Source organism: Balaenoptera physalus (assembly GCF_965194825.1).
Source record: "Balaenoptera physalus genome assembly, chromosome: 1".
NCBI lineage: Eukaryota > Metazoa > Chordata > Mammalia > Artiodactyla > Balaenopteridae > Balaenoptera > Balaenoptera physalus.
The window spans coordinates 2,174,818-2,194,585 of NC_138882.1; the positions used below are offsets into that span (position 1 = coordinate 2,174,818).

General features: G+C 55.9%; 1 protein-coding gene across 8 annotated transcripts in view; it reads right to left on the reverse strand.

Annotated features, from left to right (window-relative positions):
* The window catches only part of NAV1 (neuron navigator 1), a 215,089-nt gene that overhangs the window by 25,611 nt on the left and 169,710 nt on the right, over window positions 1–19,768 (reverse strand). For 5 of the 8 annotated variants that reach the window (XM_082462991.1, XM_082462989.1, XM_082462990.1 and 2 more), the window contains 10 exons: window positions 10,059–10,197; window positions 9,313–9,610; window positions 7,855–8,548; window positions 6,934–7,377; window positions 6,249–6,290; window positions 5,478–5,626; window positions 3,783–3,953; window positions 2,742–2,794; window positions 2,031–2,054; window positions 1,845–1,922 (listed from right to left, as the gene is read on the reverse strand). In XM_082462991.1, coding sequence (XP_082319117.1) covers window positions 1,845–1,922; window positions 2,031–2,054; window positions 2,742–2,794; window positions 3,783–3,953; window positions 5,478–5,626; window positions 6,249–6,290; window positions 6,934–7,377; window positions 7,855–8,548; window positions 9,313–9,610; window positions 10,059–10,197 — 2,092 coding nt within the window. The remainder of the gene's footprint in view (window positions 1–1,844; window positions 1,923–2,030; window positions 2,055–2,741; window positions 2,795–3,782; window positions 3,954–5,477; window positions 5,627–6,248; window positions 6,291–6,933; window positions 7,378–7,854; window positions 8,549–9,312; window positions 9,611–10,058; window positions 10,198–19,768) is intronic. The other 3 variants (XM_082462992.1, XM_082462993.1, XM_082462996.1) reach the window with 1 other exon arrangement.

Here is a 19,768-nt window from a genome sequence, read left to right on the forward strand (position 1 = left end):
CCCCTGTCCTTGACACAGGCTGGAGGCCTCTCTGGTGCAGGCCGGGCTCCTTGGCAGGTCTGTGCCACGATGGGGTTACCTCCACCTGCTGGACCGGGAGTTCCTGCCTTCCTGGCCTTGGGTCACCTCTTGTTCGGTCCCTACGTCCCTGCCCGTCTGTGAGCGCACGGCTCCTCGTGAGAGGCCCCGAGACCCCGGCTCCTCGGGGCTTTTCCGTGCCGGCCTCTTCCCGTCTGGGGCTCCCTCTCCTCTGGGGGGGGGCTGCCGCCCCGCATCCTGTCCCTCCTCTGAGCCCCCCTCACCCCCAGCCCCACTAGGGAGCCTGTATGCCCTCGGGGCTCAGCCAGGGGTCTGGAGAAAGGCTGGCATGTGGGAGGGGGAAGGCGTCCAGGCTGTGCCCAGCATGGGCAGCTGGGGAGTCCCGGTGAACAGGACACGAGGTCTGGAATCGGGGGACCCTGAGAACAGCAGAGAACCTTCCAGAATCCAGGACTCTGACCCTCAGTGAAAGCCTGTCTCCAAAATTCAGGACCGTCACGTCTGAGCGTTTAGTTTGTCCTCTCTTAGCCAAAAGGAACTTCCTGTTCTAAGAGAGTCACCTTCTAAACTCATTCCCTTGGCTCTGGCCCAGACTCGACAGCACGACACTGACAGGGTGTAAATGAGTCAGACAGGCTCATGCTCTCTGACACCCCTCCCCGGCCGCCGTCTCCCAGACATGAACTTCCTGGGCTCTGCCGGACGTGATGGCCTTGGGTGAGGCGCCAGGGACAGAAGAGATGGGTCTTGTTTCTATTACGATTCTTACGGGTCCCCAGCTGTGGGGAAAAGGCTTGATAGGAGCTTCGTGCAAGCCAGTAAGAATACAACTGACCAACTGAGAGTTTGGGAAAGAGAATAAAGAGAACGCAGAGAACAACCAGTGTGCTGAGGACACCGCTGCCAGAATGTATTGGAAACACGCAAAACCGCGGTGCAGGGTCTTCTACCTGATTCCAGTGAGACCCAGGCCTGACAGCTGGGCTCCCCAGAGAGGAAGGGAAGAGAAAAAAACCAGCAAGGACTGCGGAAATTGCAGACATGGTGACTTTGTGCAAACACTTGGAAAGCTCCGCAGATCCGGCTCAGCTGTTGTTTACAGCTTTGGGGGAAAATGGCTCTTATGTTCTCTTTGCAGCTCGGTCGCCGGGGAGAGGCTTCTGCGGTCTAGTTTGTGGGGCAGCTTCGTTTCTCCCCATCTCACAGGGTGGAAAAACCGAGGCCACAAGAAACGTATTCTGAGCGGATGTACTCTGGGCAGGCTGAGGGCGGTGACAAGCACGCGGGCTCCCCAGCTAAGCTCAGGGGCCCAAGAAGACAAGGCAGCTGTGGGCGAGGAGCCGGAGCCCGGGCTGGCCTCCTAACAGTGTTGCGGTTCCCAGATGCAGCCCCACTACCCAGCTGTGTGCCTGCCCAGCGACGGGGTGAACAAAGACACGGACGCGCCCCAGGGCAGAGGCAGAGGGTTCCCAGGGATCTATAATTCTGATCCGTGACTATTTCTGTCCACGGCCGATGGCAAGGCTGTTCCCACCTCCGCGCAGAACCACTGTTATAAACCCTTTTCTCTTTCTCTAGGGGGTTCACAGACCATCGGACGGGCGCTCATCCGTACCTATTAATTAGGGTGGGGGTGAAAATGTCTCCTTAGAGACATCCCGACTCGGAGGAGGAGACCAGTCCTCAGATCCTCCGCTGCCTGGAATCAAAGCCCACGGGACACCTCATGAGACAGTTCTCCTGGGGCTGAACTCATCTAGTTTGGGCCCAGACAGCTGCCTGGCTGTCCCCTCCCCGGCACTCACGTTGGCGGAGAGCTGCGACGTCAAGGTGGCTACTTTCTCCTGGGATGACTCCAGTGCCCTGCGAAGCTTCCGGATTTGCTGCGAAGGAGAGGGAGACGCACTTACAGTGGCAGAAGAGATGTAAGGCTCGCAAGGAAATGGGGTGCAGGGGTGTTAGGAGGCCGGGGCGAAGGCTGGGGACCCTACCTCAGACTGCATCCTCTCCTCAGCCTGGAGAAGGAGCACAGAAGGGGGGTGGGGGGAGAGGGGGAGAGAGAGAGAGAGAGAGAGAGAGAGAGAGAGAGAGAGAGAAGGCGGTTACTACAGAGGCAAAGGCAGCGCGCAGAACTCGAGGAAGCGAGATGCAGAAGCACCAAGAGGCTGAAGCCCTGGGGCCGGGCCTGGCTCCTCACGGGGTGGGCTCAGACCCCAGACCACGGTTCAATAAAACACACCTCTGGAGCAGAGGTCACAGCCACCTCTGCCATTGCCAAGAAGGCCAGGAAATGAAACTGCTGATCTGAAGACTAACTCTATCGCCACCAACTTGAAGGAGTAAAGCATTAGGGGCAGAACAAACCTAAGGACCAGCTTGCGCCTCACGGGCAGACGCGGGCCCAGGGCCCACGAGGAACATGCGGCAGATTCTGCACACAGCGACGGTTCTGGGGTCCCTGAGCGCGGCCCACCCTCCCGGGCACAGAACGCCTCCACGACCAGGGGATTCTCCGTATTTCAAAGGAGGCACAAAAGGCGCCAGGGTCGCTCAGGGATTGGAGGTGAGGCCGGAAGGACCACCGAGGTCTAGAAGCGCCCACTTCGTGCCCTAAGCTCCAGGGGCCCCCACCCCGCCCCGCCCCCAGGAGGGTCCAGGGCGCAATTTGGTGCTGGGGGTGGGGGGAGAAGCGAGGCTCTTACTGAGGAGTAGGTGGAAGAGGCACTGGAGGCCAAGGACAGCACTGAGCCGTGAACTGCAAGAGAAGCAGAACGCAAAGGGTTAGCAAAGCGCTCGGCCGGGGAACCCGGGGAGGGTTCCCGGGAGGAGCGCTAAGGCCGGGGTTTGGGTTCTGATCCTGGAGCAGAGAGGGAGAACAGAACAGAGGACGCGGCTGTCTGCCCCGCCGAGGACTCGAGTTCCGGGCAGGGCTGGCCTGCCCCCTCTGGCCCGTGCTCTCCGACAGCCGGGGCGAGGGCCCTGTGCCCAGCCTGCTCCTCCGAGGGCGCAGGGGTCCGGGAGAGAAGATGCTCCCGGGCACGTGTCACCGCCTCCCCCATCAGGAAAGCACCGTCGCTGCTGAGGAAGAGGCAGTTCCCATCAGAGCTGCTCAGAACGAAACGCAATTCTGCCTGTGCCTCCTCTTCGCAGTGGGGACCGTTCAGATGAGAAAAGTCTCTAAGTGCAAGACACTCATTCTGATTCTTCATGAACGACAGCCCTACTGAGAGAACCGGAGCATGTCGGCAAGGAAAGCCCCCGGGATGCGCGTCCTGATGTCACCAAGTCTCACCCCCAGAAAGCCGGGCTCCAGCTCTGGCCACCGCGCCCAGAGGGCCGCCCTGAAGCCGGTCTTCGGAACGTTCTTGAAAGAGGAATGAGATGCCTAATTCTCGTAAGGCTTTAAGAGCTACCTCTGTGTCCCCGTAAGCGGTCCTGTCCTCTGATGACTCGGGGGATGGGAGGACGGTGGCGGCGTGCTCCGAGGGCGCCATCTAAATAAGCCTTGCACGCTGCCTCCCCTCCCCGGCCCCCGGGAGAGGCTCCATCCCAAAGCCCCAGGGCTAGACGGTGCCACCCAAGGTTTCTGGGCCCCCAGACCCTTCAAAGGGATGGGAAGAAAGAGCTGAAATGGCCCAACTGGATGTTCTGTGAATCAGACATGTGCGCGGTGGCGGCAGCGGCGGGCGAGGGGACCCAGCAGAGCTGGAATGAGCGTGAACCGCGCTGGCATGAAGTCTCACCGTCGTCCGTGGGGTCTCGGAAGGATCCTGACCGGATCATCCCCTTGGGTCTCTCGGCCAGGGACAAGGTGCTCCCCATTTGGGAGCCGCCGTACAGCTCGAAGGCCGCCTCGTGGGTGGGGATGCTGTTGGAGCGGGTGATTCTTGGCGTGGTGGCCGCAGTGGGACTCACTGGAAGGACAGAGGGGGGGACAGGAGAGGGAGGGGAGGGCGGGAGAAGAGGCAGGGGCGTCAGCTTTCGGTCCCGGGGGCGGGGCGCCAGGAGCAGAGGCGGATGAAGGGGCGGAGAGGAGGCCGGGCGGGCGGGGCGGCGGGTGTGCAGGGGCGAAGAGCGTGGCCTGTTTGAACGCCCTTCCCTCGGGCTTGTCTGCCCCGGAGAGGTCGCTTTCGAAGGTCAGGCTGGGGGCCTGGCAGCTTTTCTGAAACCTTCGCATCACTTGGATGTGCCGATGAAAACGGGGTGTCGTGTTTCTCTAACACACAACGGGCTGCCGGGGAGGCCTGAGAGTTCAGAGCAAGACTCAGATCCGAGTGATGAAGAGAACCAGCGAGAGACAGGGGTCAGGCTGTGGGGCACACGGCCGGGCACCACGGAGGGGAGCGGGGCTCCCCATAAAGCACGCCGCTCTGGGCGCGTGCCCAGCATTACCCTGGCTGGAAGGCCAGAGCCGGTGAGCGTGTCCGGGAGGCTGTGCAGCCCTGCTGGCCCGCAGCCCCGCCCCCTCGGCCCCTGCCTCTCGGCGTGCATGCTTGGGGTGCGGGGGCTCCTTGGACACTCCGTGGACGTCCAGTCTCCAGGAAGACCTGGGAAGAAGACAACCCCACCTCTCTCGGGGCCCTTCAGCGTGTGTGAGGTGATGATCGTGGCTTGGCCTGGCCCCTCATCCCCCTGTGTGGTCTCCATGGAGACGGACAGCGAGCCGGCCCCGCCCTCCCTTTAATGGCTCTCAGGGACCAGATGACCTTCCCTTTAGCATCGCGCCCTTCTCTAGCAAGATGACCCCGACCCCTAGTTTTCTCAGATTCCCCAGTCGTCCCACAGGCGTGTCACAGGTCCTCGGGTTTTGCTTACTGCCTTCCTTCGCTCCGCTGAAAGAGGCAGTGGATTTGGAGACACAGGAAGGAAGCAACAGGCCGGCCCGGGCTCTGTCCTCAAGGGCCCCCGGCACTCGGCCCCCAGGAAACAGGGCCGTTGGCCCCGGCCTTCGCCCCTCCCGTCTCTGAAGCAGAGTCGCCTACTGCTCACAAGCTGCCCCTTCTCCTCAGACACCAGGAAGGGTGAGGCCAGCACGGGGCTCCCTCAGCCCTGCCTCCGGGATTGGACGGTCCCAGCTTTGGGGCAGACCCACCTCTGCACTCGGCCGCTCACCCCCTGCCTCCCCAGCTGCCCAACGCTGCGTCGCGGCACTGGGTGCGGCGGCTCCCTTCTGGCTGCACCGGGTTTTGCTCTGGGCCTCCCTGACGGCTCTTCCACGCCAACAGGCAGACTCTCTGATGCTGCAAGGACCCCACAGCCTGGGCCCAGGGGCCACGTCTCAGGTCAGGGTCTAGGCGCACTCAGCCGTGCGTCTCACGGTGGATGGATGAACTGAGACCCGTGAACCGGCCGCCACGGCGCGAACCAAGTATGAGGTGAAGCCCAAGGCCCCACTGCCCTGCCTGCCCCCCGGCACGGCGGTGACTGCGGACACTGACCTATGTTGGTGAGCTGGCCCTTGGCACTCAGGGACATGGACAGCGCAGGGGGCGACGGCAGCTCTGGTTGGTCGTCGGACTCGGGCAGCCCCCCGATGGTGTGGGAGTGTCGCCGCTCCTTGGCCTCCTCCTGGGACTGGAGCTGGTACCTGCGGGCGGCAGCCGACAGCTCGGTGTGGGCTTCTACCACCTGAGCTCAGAGGTGGGCTCCCAAAGCAGGACGAGGAGGTGGGAGCTGTCGGGGCTGACTACGGGGGTGGGGGGGCAGCATCCTCCCAGACCTCGGGAGGGGCGGAAGGGCTGGGGGCATCCCTGCAGGGCTGCCCGAGGTGGGCCGAGATGACGGAGGCCCAGGACAGAGCTCGGCGTTCGAACCTCCCAGCAGCAGGAATCACCGGACTGCAGGACCTACTGCCCACCTGAGTGGCCAGAGGTGGCCCGCTCTCCCTCAGGCTTGGAGGGGGGCGGTTCTGGCGGGACTGGGGCAGACAGCGCGGGACTGGGGCAGACAGCACGGGCTGGTGCCGGGAAGTGCGTGAGTCCCATGTGCAAGCCTGTCTCTCCTCTGTCACCAGAGCCCCGGCTACAAGGTGACGCACACACAACAGTGAGCCTGGGTGGGCGCCTGGGAGGATGTACGGAACCAGGTACACGTGACCGGCTGAAAGGGGCACCGCATGCATGACTGGAGCCTGGGACAGGGCAAGTTACGGTTTTTCATGCAGACCAGGAGCCCCAGGTATAGGAAAGAAAAACACACGTAAGGGTTACCTGAGCCCCTTCTTGGGAAGAGTATTCCGATCCCGCTGATTACTGTGGAGGAAAAAAAGAGAAGCATGTGGGTCCATCTTAGGAACTAGAGTTTGGGACCGGAGGTTTGACGGATGCAACACCGGGACCCAGGGCATCCGACTGTGAGTCCCCCGCCTCCATAAACAAAGGGGAGGTCAGCCACAGCCGCCTCTGGGCTCACAATTTGAGAAATTTATCTGAGACGTTCGATGTTTTTCTCTGATAAGCTTCCCACTCCCCGGCACCGCTCCCCGGCAACCAGGGATTGAACCCGGGCCCTGGGCAGTGAAAGCGTGGAGTCCTAACCACTGGACCGCCAGGGAATTCCCTCTGATTAGCTTTTTAAAGATCATACTGTGGTAGATGAAAACCAGGATGTGACATAATAGGGATGATCTGGGGCCAAAGATTAGGAAGCAGACGCTTCGGAGGGCAGGTTGAACCAGTCACGAGGTCTTGGGGAAGTCACTGAACGTCTGTGTACTGGTTCCTCATGTAGCAGGTGAGAATCAGAATTTAAACACAGAAACGAAATCTTGTTCCATAAAGTCGCTGAGAAGCAGAGGAGGTTACTTAATGGGCACACAAGTGTTGAAGGTCACAGAGCAGCAATCAAACACGGCCGGAGGCAGGGGCGGGCTCGGGCTCGGCCCCGCCCACCTACCTGTCCAGCTGCCCGGTCCTGGGGCTTCCGCTCCAGGGCAGCTCTTCGGTGTTCTCCTCTGCGGGGGCGGCGGGGGGCGCGGGGGCCGCGGGGACGGGGGCGCTGCTGGGGAAGGCGCCGGGCAGGCTCATGGGCATCTGGAGGGACTCCATGCTCCTGTGCAGGCCTGAGAGCTTGGGGTACATGCGGGTCTCTTTGGGGACGCCGAAACTGCTCATGAGCTCCAGGCCCTGGGAGAAGCTGGCGGAGTTGATGTTGAGGATGGGGGCTGGGCTGGGGCTGAAGCAAGAAGGGAGGGGGCCCCCGGCAGCCGGGCCCGGAGCGTGCAGATCTGGGACCTTCGGCGCATGGGCGTCAGCGGACGCAGGGAGATCCAGGCTGTTGGAGTTGACCTTGTCCAGATTGGCTAGGGAGGGCGGCTTGACAAAGCTCTTAGCCGTGGCCCTGAGAGAAGTGACGATAAAACAGGACATTTAGGATCACGGAGTTAGAGAAACAACAGGCAGGTGGGATCTCAGCCAAATTCTGGTCCTGTTTCCTTGCTTTCGGGCTCTTTGCAAAGCACGGGGGGCTTCTCTCAATGCCATTGGGAAATACGGGGGAGGAAATTTGACCTGGGCACCATCAAGTCTTAACGAGGGGGCAGCACATGCATAAGGGAGACAAGGGTGGGTTTACACACAAATGGATGTGTGTGTGAGAAAATAAAACAGCAAAACCACCCAGGCAAGAGCTTGGAGAGGCTCAGAGCACATCGGGGGGCACTGAGAACAGCTCTGAAAGACGGAAGAGGCGCCCGGCACCCGGGGAACAGGGGGGAGGCCCAGGGGCAGCAGGCGACAGGCCGCCCCGTCTAAGGAGCGCCAGGACCCTGGGAGGATGCCGGGCGGGCAGACAGGAGGAAGCGCCCAGCCTGGGTACCTGAGGGGGGTTGGCGGCAGCTCTGCCAACTTGGGGGCCGGGGAGTGGCTCGCTTGGCCCTTGGGCGTGCTCTCCGGGGAGCCCATGCTCTTCAGGGACACACTGTCTGGGTCCAGGGCCACAGCCTTGGCCTTGGCCTTCTCCTTCTCCCGGTCCGTCTGGTTGACGGGGGCTGGGGTGGCCCGCCCGCCGGCCCCCTTGGAGGGCTCCTTCAGCCTGGAGGGCGTCAGGCTGCCCTGCCTGGTGCTGAGGAGACTGGGGTCGATACTGCTGCTCACGGGCCGGGGGCCGGCCCGCCCACCGGTCACGCTCATGGAGCTGGACTTGGCCGGTCGGGGCAGGCTGCGGTACTGGATGTTGGAACGGGCGCCCGGAGCCAGGAAGCCAGGCTCCGCGCTGTTGGGCACGTCCAGGCTGGTCTTGCGTCCGTTCGCCGGCTTGACGGGGATGCCCGAGGACTTCTGGACCTTGCCGAGCGTGGCCGAGCCCCCGGTCTGCACGACGGTGGCCGTGCCTGTGGCGGGAGGGGGCTTCTTGTAGCCGAAGGACCCCGACGTGGATGGGCGCGCGATGCCCGAGGGAGGCTTCTTGGCGTCACCCAGGCGGTCGCGGCCGGCGTCCGAGGAGGAGCGCTGCAGGCCGGCGCTCTTCACCGCCAGCTTGCCCTTGTCGGCGGCCTTGCCCTCGGGTTTGCCTGCGGAGGGCGGACAGGAGTGAGTGCTAGGCCAGCGTCTCCGGCCCCGGGAGGAGGGGCGCCGTGGGGCTTTAGGGTCTAACTGCGGGCGGGAGAGCGGGAGCCCTGCAGGCTGTGGACCCTTCTCGCCAGACGGGAGGGGACTCCGGGCGGGACTGGCCCTCCGATTGTTTGTTTTGTTCTTTGTTGTCTTCCGCTCCCAGGGTAGGGTGTCCCATTTTGGTTGAAACGGCAAAGGCGATCACAAAGATGGTCAAGAAGGAATGACGTCTAACACTGGTCCAGGGAGGGAAGGTGGGGGGAGCAAAGGACTGGACCCAGCTGTGTCTGCCGGTGGTTAGGGACCAGAGGGAGCCTGACCGAGGCCGAGGGTCACCAAGGGGCCGCCCTGGGAGCGGCATGATTCTGACACTGTGTCAGGACCTCCCTGGGGTGGCAAACAAGCCCTCAGGAAGACAAGGGCATCACCCGCGCGTCCCAGGAGAGGAGAGGGAACCGCTGGACAGTGTGAGGCAGGTCAGGCCAGGCTCCCCCCTCCTCTACAGCTGGGCCTAGGCTTTAAGCACGTGGCATTTGTATGCCCACATGTGCGCGGCGGACATCGTACTGCCCGTCTTCCCTGGCTCGGGATGGCCTGGGGACTAGGGGGACGGCACGTGGAGGCAGCGTGCGGGCTGGCCGTCTCCCGAGGGCTAACGGCTGTGAGGAAGCCAGGGAAGCAGCACTTGGCCCTGGTCCCCCCGGCCCCTTGTCACTCGGCTCACCTGCGACCTTGAGGGCGCTCTGGGCCGTGTGAGTGATGGGGGAGGTGACGGCCACCGGCGGGGTCTTGCCCTTCTTCAGGGACCCGGGGTGCCCCAGGGTGACGGGCTTCTTCAGTTCCCCAACCTTGGATGGGTCTTCGCAGCTCTCGGGCCGCTCCCGCCGCCACTTGGACGCCCCGGGCTCCATCTTCAGGCTGCCGCTGTCGTACTCCAGCTTCTTGGGGGCCTTCTCCTCCGACTCACTGAACCAGCTCAGCCCACTCTCTGCCAGCGAGCGCTTCTCGGAGTCCGTGCGCAGCTGGAGACGAGAGAAGGCAGGGTGGACGCTCAGGTGGGGAAGGGAGGACTGGGCGGAGGGAGGGACTTTGGCTGCCGGGCGGCCTGACTCTTCCAGAGCAGACAGTGAACCAGCCTTCCGCCCGCACCTCCAGGCTGCCAGAGAGGACGGCGCACAGATCCCGGGCTTCTCTTCCTCTCCAGGTGGGACAGCACTTACGGGCATCCCTCCGAACTGGCGTGGGCGCTCGATAGAGGCCCGCCCACCAGGACAGCAGCTCACGCCTTAGGTGACTGCCCGGCAGCTAGGGATTTCCTTCCACCAGCTCAAGAAGGACTCGGCCAAGGGCACGTGGGAACCAATCCCACGGAGCAGGTGAGCGGACGTGCCACCAAGCGCACAGGCACGGCCCGGTCTGCCCCGTGGTTCTCTTGCAGAAGGCGGCCTAGGCATCCGCACTCCCACGTACCACTATAGTCGAGTTCCTGCGAGATGCCGTCGGCGTGGTGGGCAGGGAGTTGAGTGAGGAGCTGGCGTTGAACTCTTCCGAGCTGAGGTTGTCTGAGGCATCACTGAGCCCGCTGCTGATGGAGCTGCTCTCATCCCAGCTGCGGGACAGGAGAGAAAGGTTAGCAGTCAAGACAGAAGCCACGGCGAGAAATAAAGTTCCCATAATGAGGGCAGGATGGCTCTACTCCAGCATACAGACCGGCCAGAAGGGGAAAAGCTTGGGGGTTAGTCCTGGGTTTGCCGGCAACGCAAAGAGTGATTTAAACTTCCTTGTAATTTGGTGCTGTTCTTTCATAAAAGGAAGGGACTACACAGGGAACTCTACTCAACACTCTGTAATAACCTATGTGGGAAAAGAATAGGAAAAAGAAAAGATATACGTGTTAGACATACACTGAATCAAGTTGCCTTACAGCTAAAACAAGAACAACGTTGTAAATCCACTATACTCCAATATATAATAAATATTAAATTTAAATTAAAAGAAAAAGAAGGGACTAGCTTTATCTGGTCAAGGAAGATGTTACATCTCCTTAACAGAAAGGTGTATTATAGACACAAGGTAATTCTTGGATCGAGCTAATCACACAAACCCATTTCCCGTCCCTATAAATAGCCTCCATTCTTAGAATTACTATATCTTTATTTCTAGATGTGTTCTCTAGGTATTTCCCCTCCCTTTTCTAAATTTTTCCACACCTGATGACCAGGGCCGGAAAAAGACTGATCTTTTCTAGAGCCGCTTAGACCTATCACTTCTCACTGCCCCCCTCCTTATAGGGTTCACCCCATCCTGGGACCGGGTCCCGCTTCTTCTGGTAAGTGAACCCACTTTAGGTGCCGTGGCCAAGCAGAGGGGCCAAATGTGTGCTGAGTGGTTTCATTTCTCTGCCAATGGCTTGGAGTACCAGACTTGTGGTACCTGGGAGAGACTGTCCTTAAACACCTGTCTGTATGTCTTTATATCGAGAACCCTGGTCCGTATATTCAGAGAGCCTGACACAGCCTCGGTCACTCTCCCACAGTCGCTTGGTTATTGATTTTTGTGTTTGACAAGTTTCACAGTCAGGACGTTTATTCTTAACATCTGAACGAAATGCCTCCTCCTCTACCGTTCATACCAGTCTCCTCTTGGACCATCCGTGCTTGCTCTCACAAGTTTCTTTTTGTTCACACATTATTTTCAAAGCTCAAATTCCATCTCCTACAACCTTTTTTCAAAGGTCCCATTTCCCAAGCCTTTCCCCACTTCTATTTCTTCCCTCTGGACCCTAAAAAGTTCTTCAGAAATTCCGTGTTCAGTTTTAGAGCCTCAGACTGAACACGGGACTTTAGTAAGACTTTAGTAATTCCGTGGGAGTTCTCTCTAAACCCTCTCATTTGCGTCCACAGTGAGTTTGTTCATCAGCTTCACGTGTGTGCTGAAGAGGCTTAAGATGTTTTCCGTGAATTAGCTGGTATCTGGGAAACTTCTCCCTTTAGATTTATTTTGAGTTTCATATCATGGAACAAAAATCAGACACACAAGTCATCTAAGTGCTTGGCCCAGATTTCAGCTGGCCTCCGTCTGATTTATTTGCTGGGAATAGGAAAGTGGGTGGTTTGGACATTTGGCTTGTTGCTCTGCAGGGATTAATCCAAATACATTGAGAAAGAGCAAAGAAAGCATGGGGATTAGACCACACTACAGAGTGAGCTAGACTTTATTACTATGAAATATGGCCATTATTAAATGACAATCCACCTCTTCTCCCCCCACTTGTGACATATATTAAATCTCACATTTGTTCTGGGCTAAAACAACACCTCCCCCCAACCCCATATGGTAGAGAACACATACTGAGCAGGAAAGATCAATTCTGGTTTTATGATCCTATCACCCTATCAGCTCTCCTGGGTCAAGATAAGATCTGTGGCAAACAAACAATTTCCAGCCGGTCAAATACACAAGAAGCCTGTCCTTGCACAGAGATTAATTACGGGTAATCGAGGCCTTGGGGCAGAGAAAACTCCTATGGACAAAGAGGCCTTTGCAGTCCACCAACCCTAAAGAAACCCCTCCTTTGCTCTGCATTGACGGAAAGCCCAAAGCTGAGACGGGGGAGGGGTGTTTATCTTCTCAGAGACTCAGTTCCCCCTGGCCCCAAAGACCTCCGCTCCCAACTCACAGACTTTCTCCTGTAGTAAGAAAGTTCAAGCCTAATTACTGGGCAAGGGTGGCTACAGGATTTGAAGGTTTCCTTCAATTTTTCCACGGACTGGGGGGAGGGCGGGGGCATGGTTCAGGAAGTAATGTGAGCGATGGGGAGGGATGGGGAGCGGCAGGTGAGGCTTTGGTCACTCACCTGCCGCTCACCTCCTGCTGTGAGGCCTGGTTCCTAGCAGTACTGGTCCTCGGCCCCAGGGGTTGGGGACCCCTGACCTAGAGAAATTCCTTTGCAGGTCCTGAACAAAAGGAAAAGTCTGTTGTCATGACTGAAGGGTTAAGCATGTCCTTTGGAGGGAGCATATTTTCTTTCTTAAAAGAAAAATTAGACAGGTAATATATGCTCTAGTCAAGACTCGAACATTATGTAAAAATATAAAGGGAAAAAGGAAAAACGCCCCTTTTCTGCCCTCCCACTGTGACTTCTAGGGTAACCACGGGTAACGGTTTTTGTGCTTCCTTCAAGAGCACCTCCATGCGGCCCCCTGTCCGCAGCTGTCTGCCCTCTGCATCCGGGGACCACACCCCACCCTCTGGAGGCTCTTAAGTTGGAACCTCAGGCCTCCTCTTCGTTGGTTTACATTATTGTTTTAGTGAAGTACCTCTTCCAGTAGGCTCCTGGAGAAGGGTGCTTGGGAAGCAAACTTTATAACATCTGACACATTATAAAATGTCATTATTCTATTTTACGTGTGAGATTTTGGCCAGGCATTGAATCCTTAGCTGAAAATAATATCCTTTCAGAATGCAAAAGCACTGCTCCATTGCCTAGCCTCTACTGTTGCCATTCTGACTCCTTGTCCCTAGAATGTGACCTGTTTCTTTGTTTCCTTTCTGGAAACAGTTTAGCATCTTCCCTGGTGTTATGAAGTATCATTAATGATGGGGCTTGGTGTGGGGGGCTGTGTTTACTCATTGAGCTGGATACGTTCCTGGGCCCTTCAAATCTGGACGCTGGTGCCCTTCAGCTCTGGCAAATTTTCTCTGATTATTTCTTTGATGGTTTTCTCCTCTCCATTTTTCAGTGCTCTCTTCTAGACTGTCAGTTATTTAGATGATAGATTTTGAGGTTGATATTCTGATTTTCTCTTATTTTCCAGCACTACACACACACACACACACACACACACATATATAAACTCTATTTTTTGGGCAGTGGCCTCAATTTTATCTTCCACTGCCTCCTTTCTGCTACCATTTTTCATTTCCAAGGGTACTTCTGAAAACACCATATCGGTCTTTCTCTCAAGGATACAACCTCTTCTTTTAATTCTCAGAGACATTCATTCACTCATTCATTCGGAGGGTCAGGTTTACAATCTCTTTGCCTCGTTTCTAGCTCCAAGTTGCTTTTTTCTGTTTGTATTGGTGAGACTTCTGTGTTACAGACCTTCTCGGACCTCTGACGACCCTTGGCTGTTTGCTCATCTGTAAGACTGGGACCCTCATCGTAAGTTCTTTGGAAGCTCTGTGTACACAGGTAGGACTTGTCAGCGATGGCGTCAGTAGAGGGAGATGCAATGGGACTGATTCATGTAAGTTTCTTCTCTGGGGCTGCTCAGATTTCCTAGAGATGAATCTCCCACCCTCCTGCCTGGAGGGAATAAGACCTGTGTTCTGAGAGCTGAGCTGGGGAAGGTCCTGGGGGTCTCAACATTCAATATGCGAAGTTTCACTCAATACTGGCTCAAAATCTAAGCCTTCACTGTGCCAGGAGCCCACGAGTGCAGAGATCCCTGTTCTGTTCTCTCCAGAGTTTCCAGTCTTCTGTCGACTAGGGGAACAGCCGTAGCCTTCCTAGGAGGAGGCGATCTGAGAGTCTGAGGGTTTCTTACATAAATTTCCAACCAGTCCTCCTGTTTTTAGTTTCACCTCTTCCCCCTCTAAAGGTACCTGATGTCACCAAATCAGCAAGCTTTTTAAGGGTCCTGGGATACAAACAGAGGTGCTGCACAGTTGTCCCCACTGTTGGCTTAGGACTCAGCTTCGAGCGGATAAATCAGTTCACACCTGCCATTCTGATTCCAGCTTCCCCAGATGTTGTGGCTACTGTCTCTCCCTTCTAGTCTTTGTCCTTGTGGTTTTATGATTAAAAAAAAAAATCCCAAACCCTTTATGGTCATTTTACTCTTGGGGGTAGTTGTGAAATATATTAAACGAATTTTATCACAGCAGCAAAATTCCCCTAAATGACGCTTAAGAGCTCGTCCTTTTGGATTCGATGTTCTGACGGGTAGACTTTGAGTGGAGCGAGGTGAGGAGATATTGGTGTTGGAATCAGGAAGAGGCAGAAGGGAATTCCCTGGCGGTCCAGTGGTTAGGACTCGGCGCTTCCACTGCCGAGGGCACGGGTTCAAACCCTGGTCGGGGAACTAAGATCCCTCAAGTCTCACGGCGTGGCCAAAAAAAAAAAAAAAAAAAAAAAGAAGGAAGAGGCAGAAGGAACCATCTAGATGAGTGAGTGTTTGGGTTTTTTTTAAAGTATTTATTTATTTATTTATGGCTGCATCGGGTCTTAGTTGTGGTACTCGGGATCTTTCGTTGTGGCGCACGGGCTTCTCTCTAGTTGTGGCACGTGGACTTAGTTGCCTCGTGGCATATGGGATCTTAGTTCCCCGACCAGGGATTGAACCCAGGCCCCCTGCAGTGGGAGCGCGGAGTCCTAACCGCTGGACCACCACGGAAGTCCTGAGCTGAGTTTTTGAAGAATCAAGAGCCGTGGGAGGGAAGAGGCTGGGTGAACCCTGTCCCTCCTGAAACATGGCTGTTTAAGGTGTAAGAACAGAAAGTCTTTACAAGAGTTCAAAAAAATCTACCAGCTAGTGAGTCAGAGGACCGTGGAGTACCTGCCTGGCCAATCAGGACAGCGGGGGGGAAGGAAAGCAGCTTAAATACAGCGCCAAAATGAACAGACAAAGTGGAGTCAGGCCCCGCCCGAGCTCCGGAGGGCTGTCAGGTAGCACAAAGAATCTCTGCTCACTCTAAGCTGGGTTTTGCTCTCTTCCTTCTGTTTCTCTTTGAATGTGTTTCTCACATAGATCTCAGGTGGAGAAAAGAGGGCTGGGCAGCGACAATCTAGGTCTAAATTTACTGGGACATAAGAAAAACAGAACGCAGAGAGCTTAATATTCTTTTATAATCCAATCTATTTATAAGTCCAAACAACAATCACTCACGGGTAACTGATGTATAAGAGAAATAAATGTTCTCTTGAGCATTTACACCATTTTACACAATTTACTTTGAATGGTGTACAAGTTTTCATTCTGGGACGGTTATTATAAGAACAATGACACTTCCTCGTTTTCACCCACCCTCGGAATAGAAGATGAAATGAGTCTGAATAAGCACACGAGAGACTGAGTCACATACAAACAAGACGACAAAACACATCCCTTGTCAAGGGATGTTTCTAACGTGCTCGACAGGGTAGAAGGTAAATTAAGGCATTTTTTCTGCAGAGTATTTATTTCCCCATTTCCCCATCTCCTCATACCCCTTAATCCTCCCTCCAAGTCTTAAACTTCTCATATCCTGTTTCCGCTAGAAGTATGACTTTTTTCCCCGTCATCCGACCAACACCTTCGATGTGTCTTCAACGCCTTTTTCTTCACTTCCCTCCTTGCGCACCCCCATCGTCCTGCTCCCCACTGTGTTATGGGGCTGGCCAAAAAGTTCGTTCAGGATGGTCCGTAACATCTTATGGAAAAACCTGAATGAACTTTTTGGACAACCTAATACTACCGGCCTGTCCATCTTTTCTTCCTTTACGTTTCTCCTGCTTTTGCTCTGGTTCAGAGCCTAACGACCTCTCAGCCGAAGCCCTGTGAAAGGCTTCCATCCACCCCACTGTCAACAGAGTTTCCCTCCTTCCAACACACACTGAATATCATCGGGAGAAGCCCGACCCAGCACTTCCCCAAACCTTCATTAGCTTCTCGCTGCTGAGACAATCGAATCAGAACTCTGCACCCCGCTGTTGCAGACCCTCCGTGAGCCCTCGTGAGCACAGCGTGTGACAGAGCGCGGATAAATGTTGTAGCCAGGCTCTCCGAATGCAAGTCCTGTAAACTCTGCTCGGGGTTAAGCTCGCTGTCAACGTGGCAAACATCCACCGAGCTAACATTTACAGGGCGGCGTCAGCTGTATGGACACTTGACAATGACTGTCCAGAACAAAAAGGGGAAAAGATATAAATGAAACATGAAATCGGAGGCACAGACCACAGACACGAGAAGACTCAGAGCAAGGGCTGACTTAATTCTCCGACCCAATGCAGAAATACGGCCCCGCCATGTAGGACGCGGCTCAGCAAGATGCTCACCCCCTTGTCTCCGCTCCTAATTCCTAGTCCCCTCGGATTCCGCCTCGGTGGCCAGCGGGCTCACCTCGTGTCTTTTCGGAAGCACAGGCTGCCCTCCTCACCACTGTGCGGAAGATTCTGGAGCCCTGGCATCATCACGGCACTTGACAGGGACGCACACAGACCCGACCCGCCTCCATGGGCTTCCCCCCAGCTCTGCATTTTGAAATCAAGGCCCACACCAAACACCCAGTTTTCTACGAGGCTTTCCGTGATCCTCCTCGTCAGGAGAAATCGCATCCTCTTTTATGTCTTCTTAAACTCATCTCTAGCTCCAGTAGAGCATCCTGCCTTTAAGTAGTTATGTCCGTGCATCCCTTTGCTGGACTACCTCTCCCTGAGGGGTAGGACTGTGCCCCTCATACAGTGTCTGTACACGGCGGGCAGACTTGAATTCCTGGCTTGTGAAAGCAGGGATGCATAAACTCAGAGAAGGGGTTACGATTTGGAAATGCTACATAGCTGTTCTCTCAGAATGACTGGTAGTTCATTTCCAAAGAATCCTCACTTCAGTGGGAATTGATAAACTTTCTCTTTGTAGAACTTTTGGATCTCTGCTTAAATTCTCCTTCTATTCAAGAATGTAAGCCACCTTTTCTACCAGATCCTTAAAAATACCTATTAGAAATATTTGACAGGGACTTCCCTGGTGGTCCAGTGGTAAAGAATCCGCCTTACAATGCAGGGGACGCAGGTTCAATCCCTGGTCAGGGAACTAAGATCCCACATGCCGCGGGGCAACTAAGCCCGTGCGTCACAGCCACTGAGCTCGTGCACCTCAACTAGAACCCACGTGCTGCAAGCTACAGAGCCCATGCGCCCTGGAGCCTGTGCACCGCAACTAGGGAAGAGAAAAAAAAAAAACCCTGCATGCCACAACTAGAGAGAAGCCCGCAACCAAGACCCGATGCAGCCAAAAATAAATAAATAAATAAATCTTAAAAAAAAAAAAATTGACAATCCTTGTCTGCTAATTCCAACAACAGAGTCATCTGCTGGTCTGCTTCTATTGACTATTTTTCTGCCACTGGTATTTTCCCATTTCTTCACAGGTCTCATGACTGCTTAGTATATGCTGTGTGTAAGTGGATGGCAGCACACACACCTAGAAAACGACGTGCCCCTTCCTCTGTCAGGCTGCTAGGCCTGAGGGCTGAGTCGGTCTCATCTGCGGTAGAGCTAGGTCCGGGTTTTGTTGTCACGTTGGTTAAAGTTGGTTCCAAACGTCTTGGGGGCAGGATCAAGGCTGTCCTTCCTATGGGACTTCGGACGTGACCACGGTAAGACCCCAGAGATCTCTGCACGCTTTACAGCCCAGCTGCCAGCTTGCAGGGCCACCGAGTTCTCTTAGCTGGTGGTGACCACCTCCGTGCACTCAGAGAAGGGCCCTGTGCCTTGTAGGGGTCTCCTCCACGCTCCTGCCCTGCTCTTAGCTTCCTCTGTGCTGTGCTGCTTCCGGCTACTCCGTGAATGCCCCGTGCACCCCAGATGGGGAAGGGGTGTCTGTCCCATCTTTCTGCCCTGCCCTCGGTCATTGGCTCACGTCCACTGTGTGCTCTCAGGGAAGGCCCTGTGGGAAAGAATTAAGGGTGGGTGGGGACGTACTTGTTCTGTGACTAAGTCTCCTTGTAGCCAGTTCGCATGTAGACTTTGAAAGTTTGTACAAAGTCCAGCTGTTTTCTCCTTATCCTCATCTCAGGCGGGTTAACCCTCTGCCTCCCGCCGGGCCCCTCAGATGAAAGCAGCCGAGCATTCTTTCTGTCCCAGGAAGGGTTCATCCTCTCTGGAATTTAGTTCAGTTAGAATACTTTGCATCTTTAGATACTTATTTTTTTCTTTCCTAAGTTATGTTTGTCACTTCTCCAGCTCCTTCTTGCTGTTGGGTGGGAGTGGCAGTGTGTGGTGACCTTGCACCATTCCTTCAGTAAATTTCTAAGCCCTCCGCCTAGGGCTGTGAGCAAGCCAGTTGATCCCTATGCTGTTCCCTTGCCCACTTCCTAGCACCGGGGTACACGGGTGCACCCATCTCCTCTGTGGGACGAGAAGAAGGACCGCGGCGGGGGAGGGCAGCTCCACTGGACGCTCCCTGTTTGTGTCTGTGCAGGCCCAGGGCAGTGCACACGGTGGGGCGCACCCTCCCCCGGGAACAGCACCAGCACTCGTGTAGCTCTTGGCCGCCCCTCCCAGACGTCTCCCCGCAGAACTCAAGTGGCCAAGGGAGTCAGAGGGCCAAGGGTGTGGGCTAGCGGATGGGAAGGGCGGGCCGGCTCGTGATGCACAGGAAAATTCCTTAGCTCTCCCCAGCCCAGCACGGTCCTAGGAAGGCAGACCCGAACACTGAATCGGCATTCCTCTGGTCCAGAACATACGTGCCTGGCGAAGCAGCAAACACATCTCTCTGGTTATTTACCACTTTACGGCTCCTTTACTACTTTAAGGTTTCAGAGCTCTGAAACCTTATTTTCTCCTCTGAGAAATATCCGCCATACAATAGGCTGGTTATAAGAGTTGGGCTGTTTTTTTGTTTTTGTTTTTTTCTTTTGGAATCATTTTTTACTCCCAGGTAAAGTTTACGGAATTGGGAGCCTGATGTTACAGCCCCAGCAGACGCCGAGGCCTTCCTGCTCTCCATCTTGGTATCACCGCCGTCTGAACGGAAACACGCCCCAGGACAGCAGGAGGCTCTCTGACCACACAGTGGACCCAATTTCCAGAAACTGAATTCCCAGCTGCTCGTAAAAAGAAGCCGGAGTCAGACCTGGGAGGCTTTCAGTGCCCATCGCTGAACCAACGAGGGCGACTCTATTCCATGAAACCTACAAACATCGGGCGGGCCAAGAGTCACCAACACACGACCCTTGACACGTCCCCCTGGCTGGGGCTGGTAGTCGGCTGCCTAGGCCCGGCAGTTAAACAGGCAGCAGTGAGTGGTGGTGAGTCAGCAGAAATCAGCGCAGGGTGGAGCCAACCCGACAGCCAAGGTGTGCGAGTGTGATGATCTGGCTCCAGGGCCCCGGGGCCCCGCACAGCTGCGGCTCAAGACAAAAGGAACATGTTACTAACGCAAGTGCCTTAGGTGATGCCGCCTGGACGGCTCTGC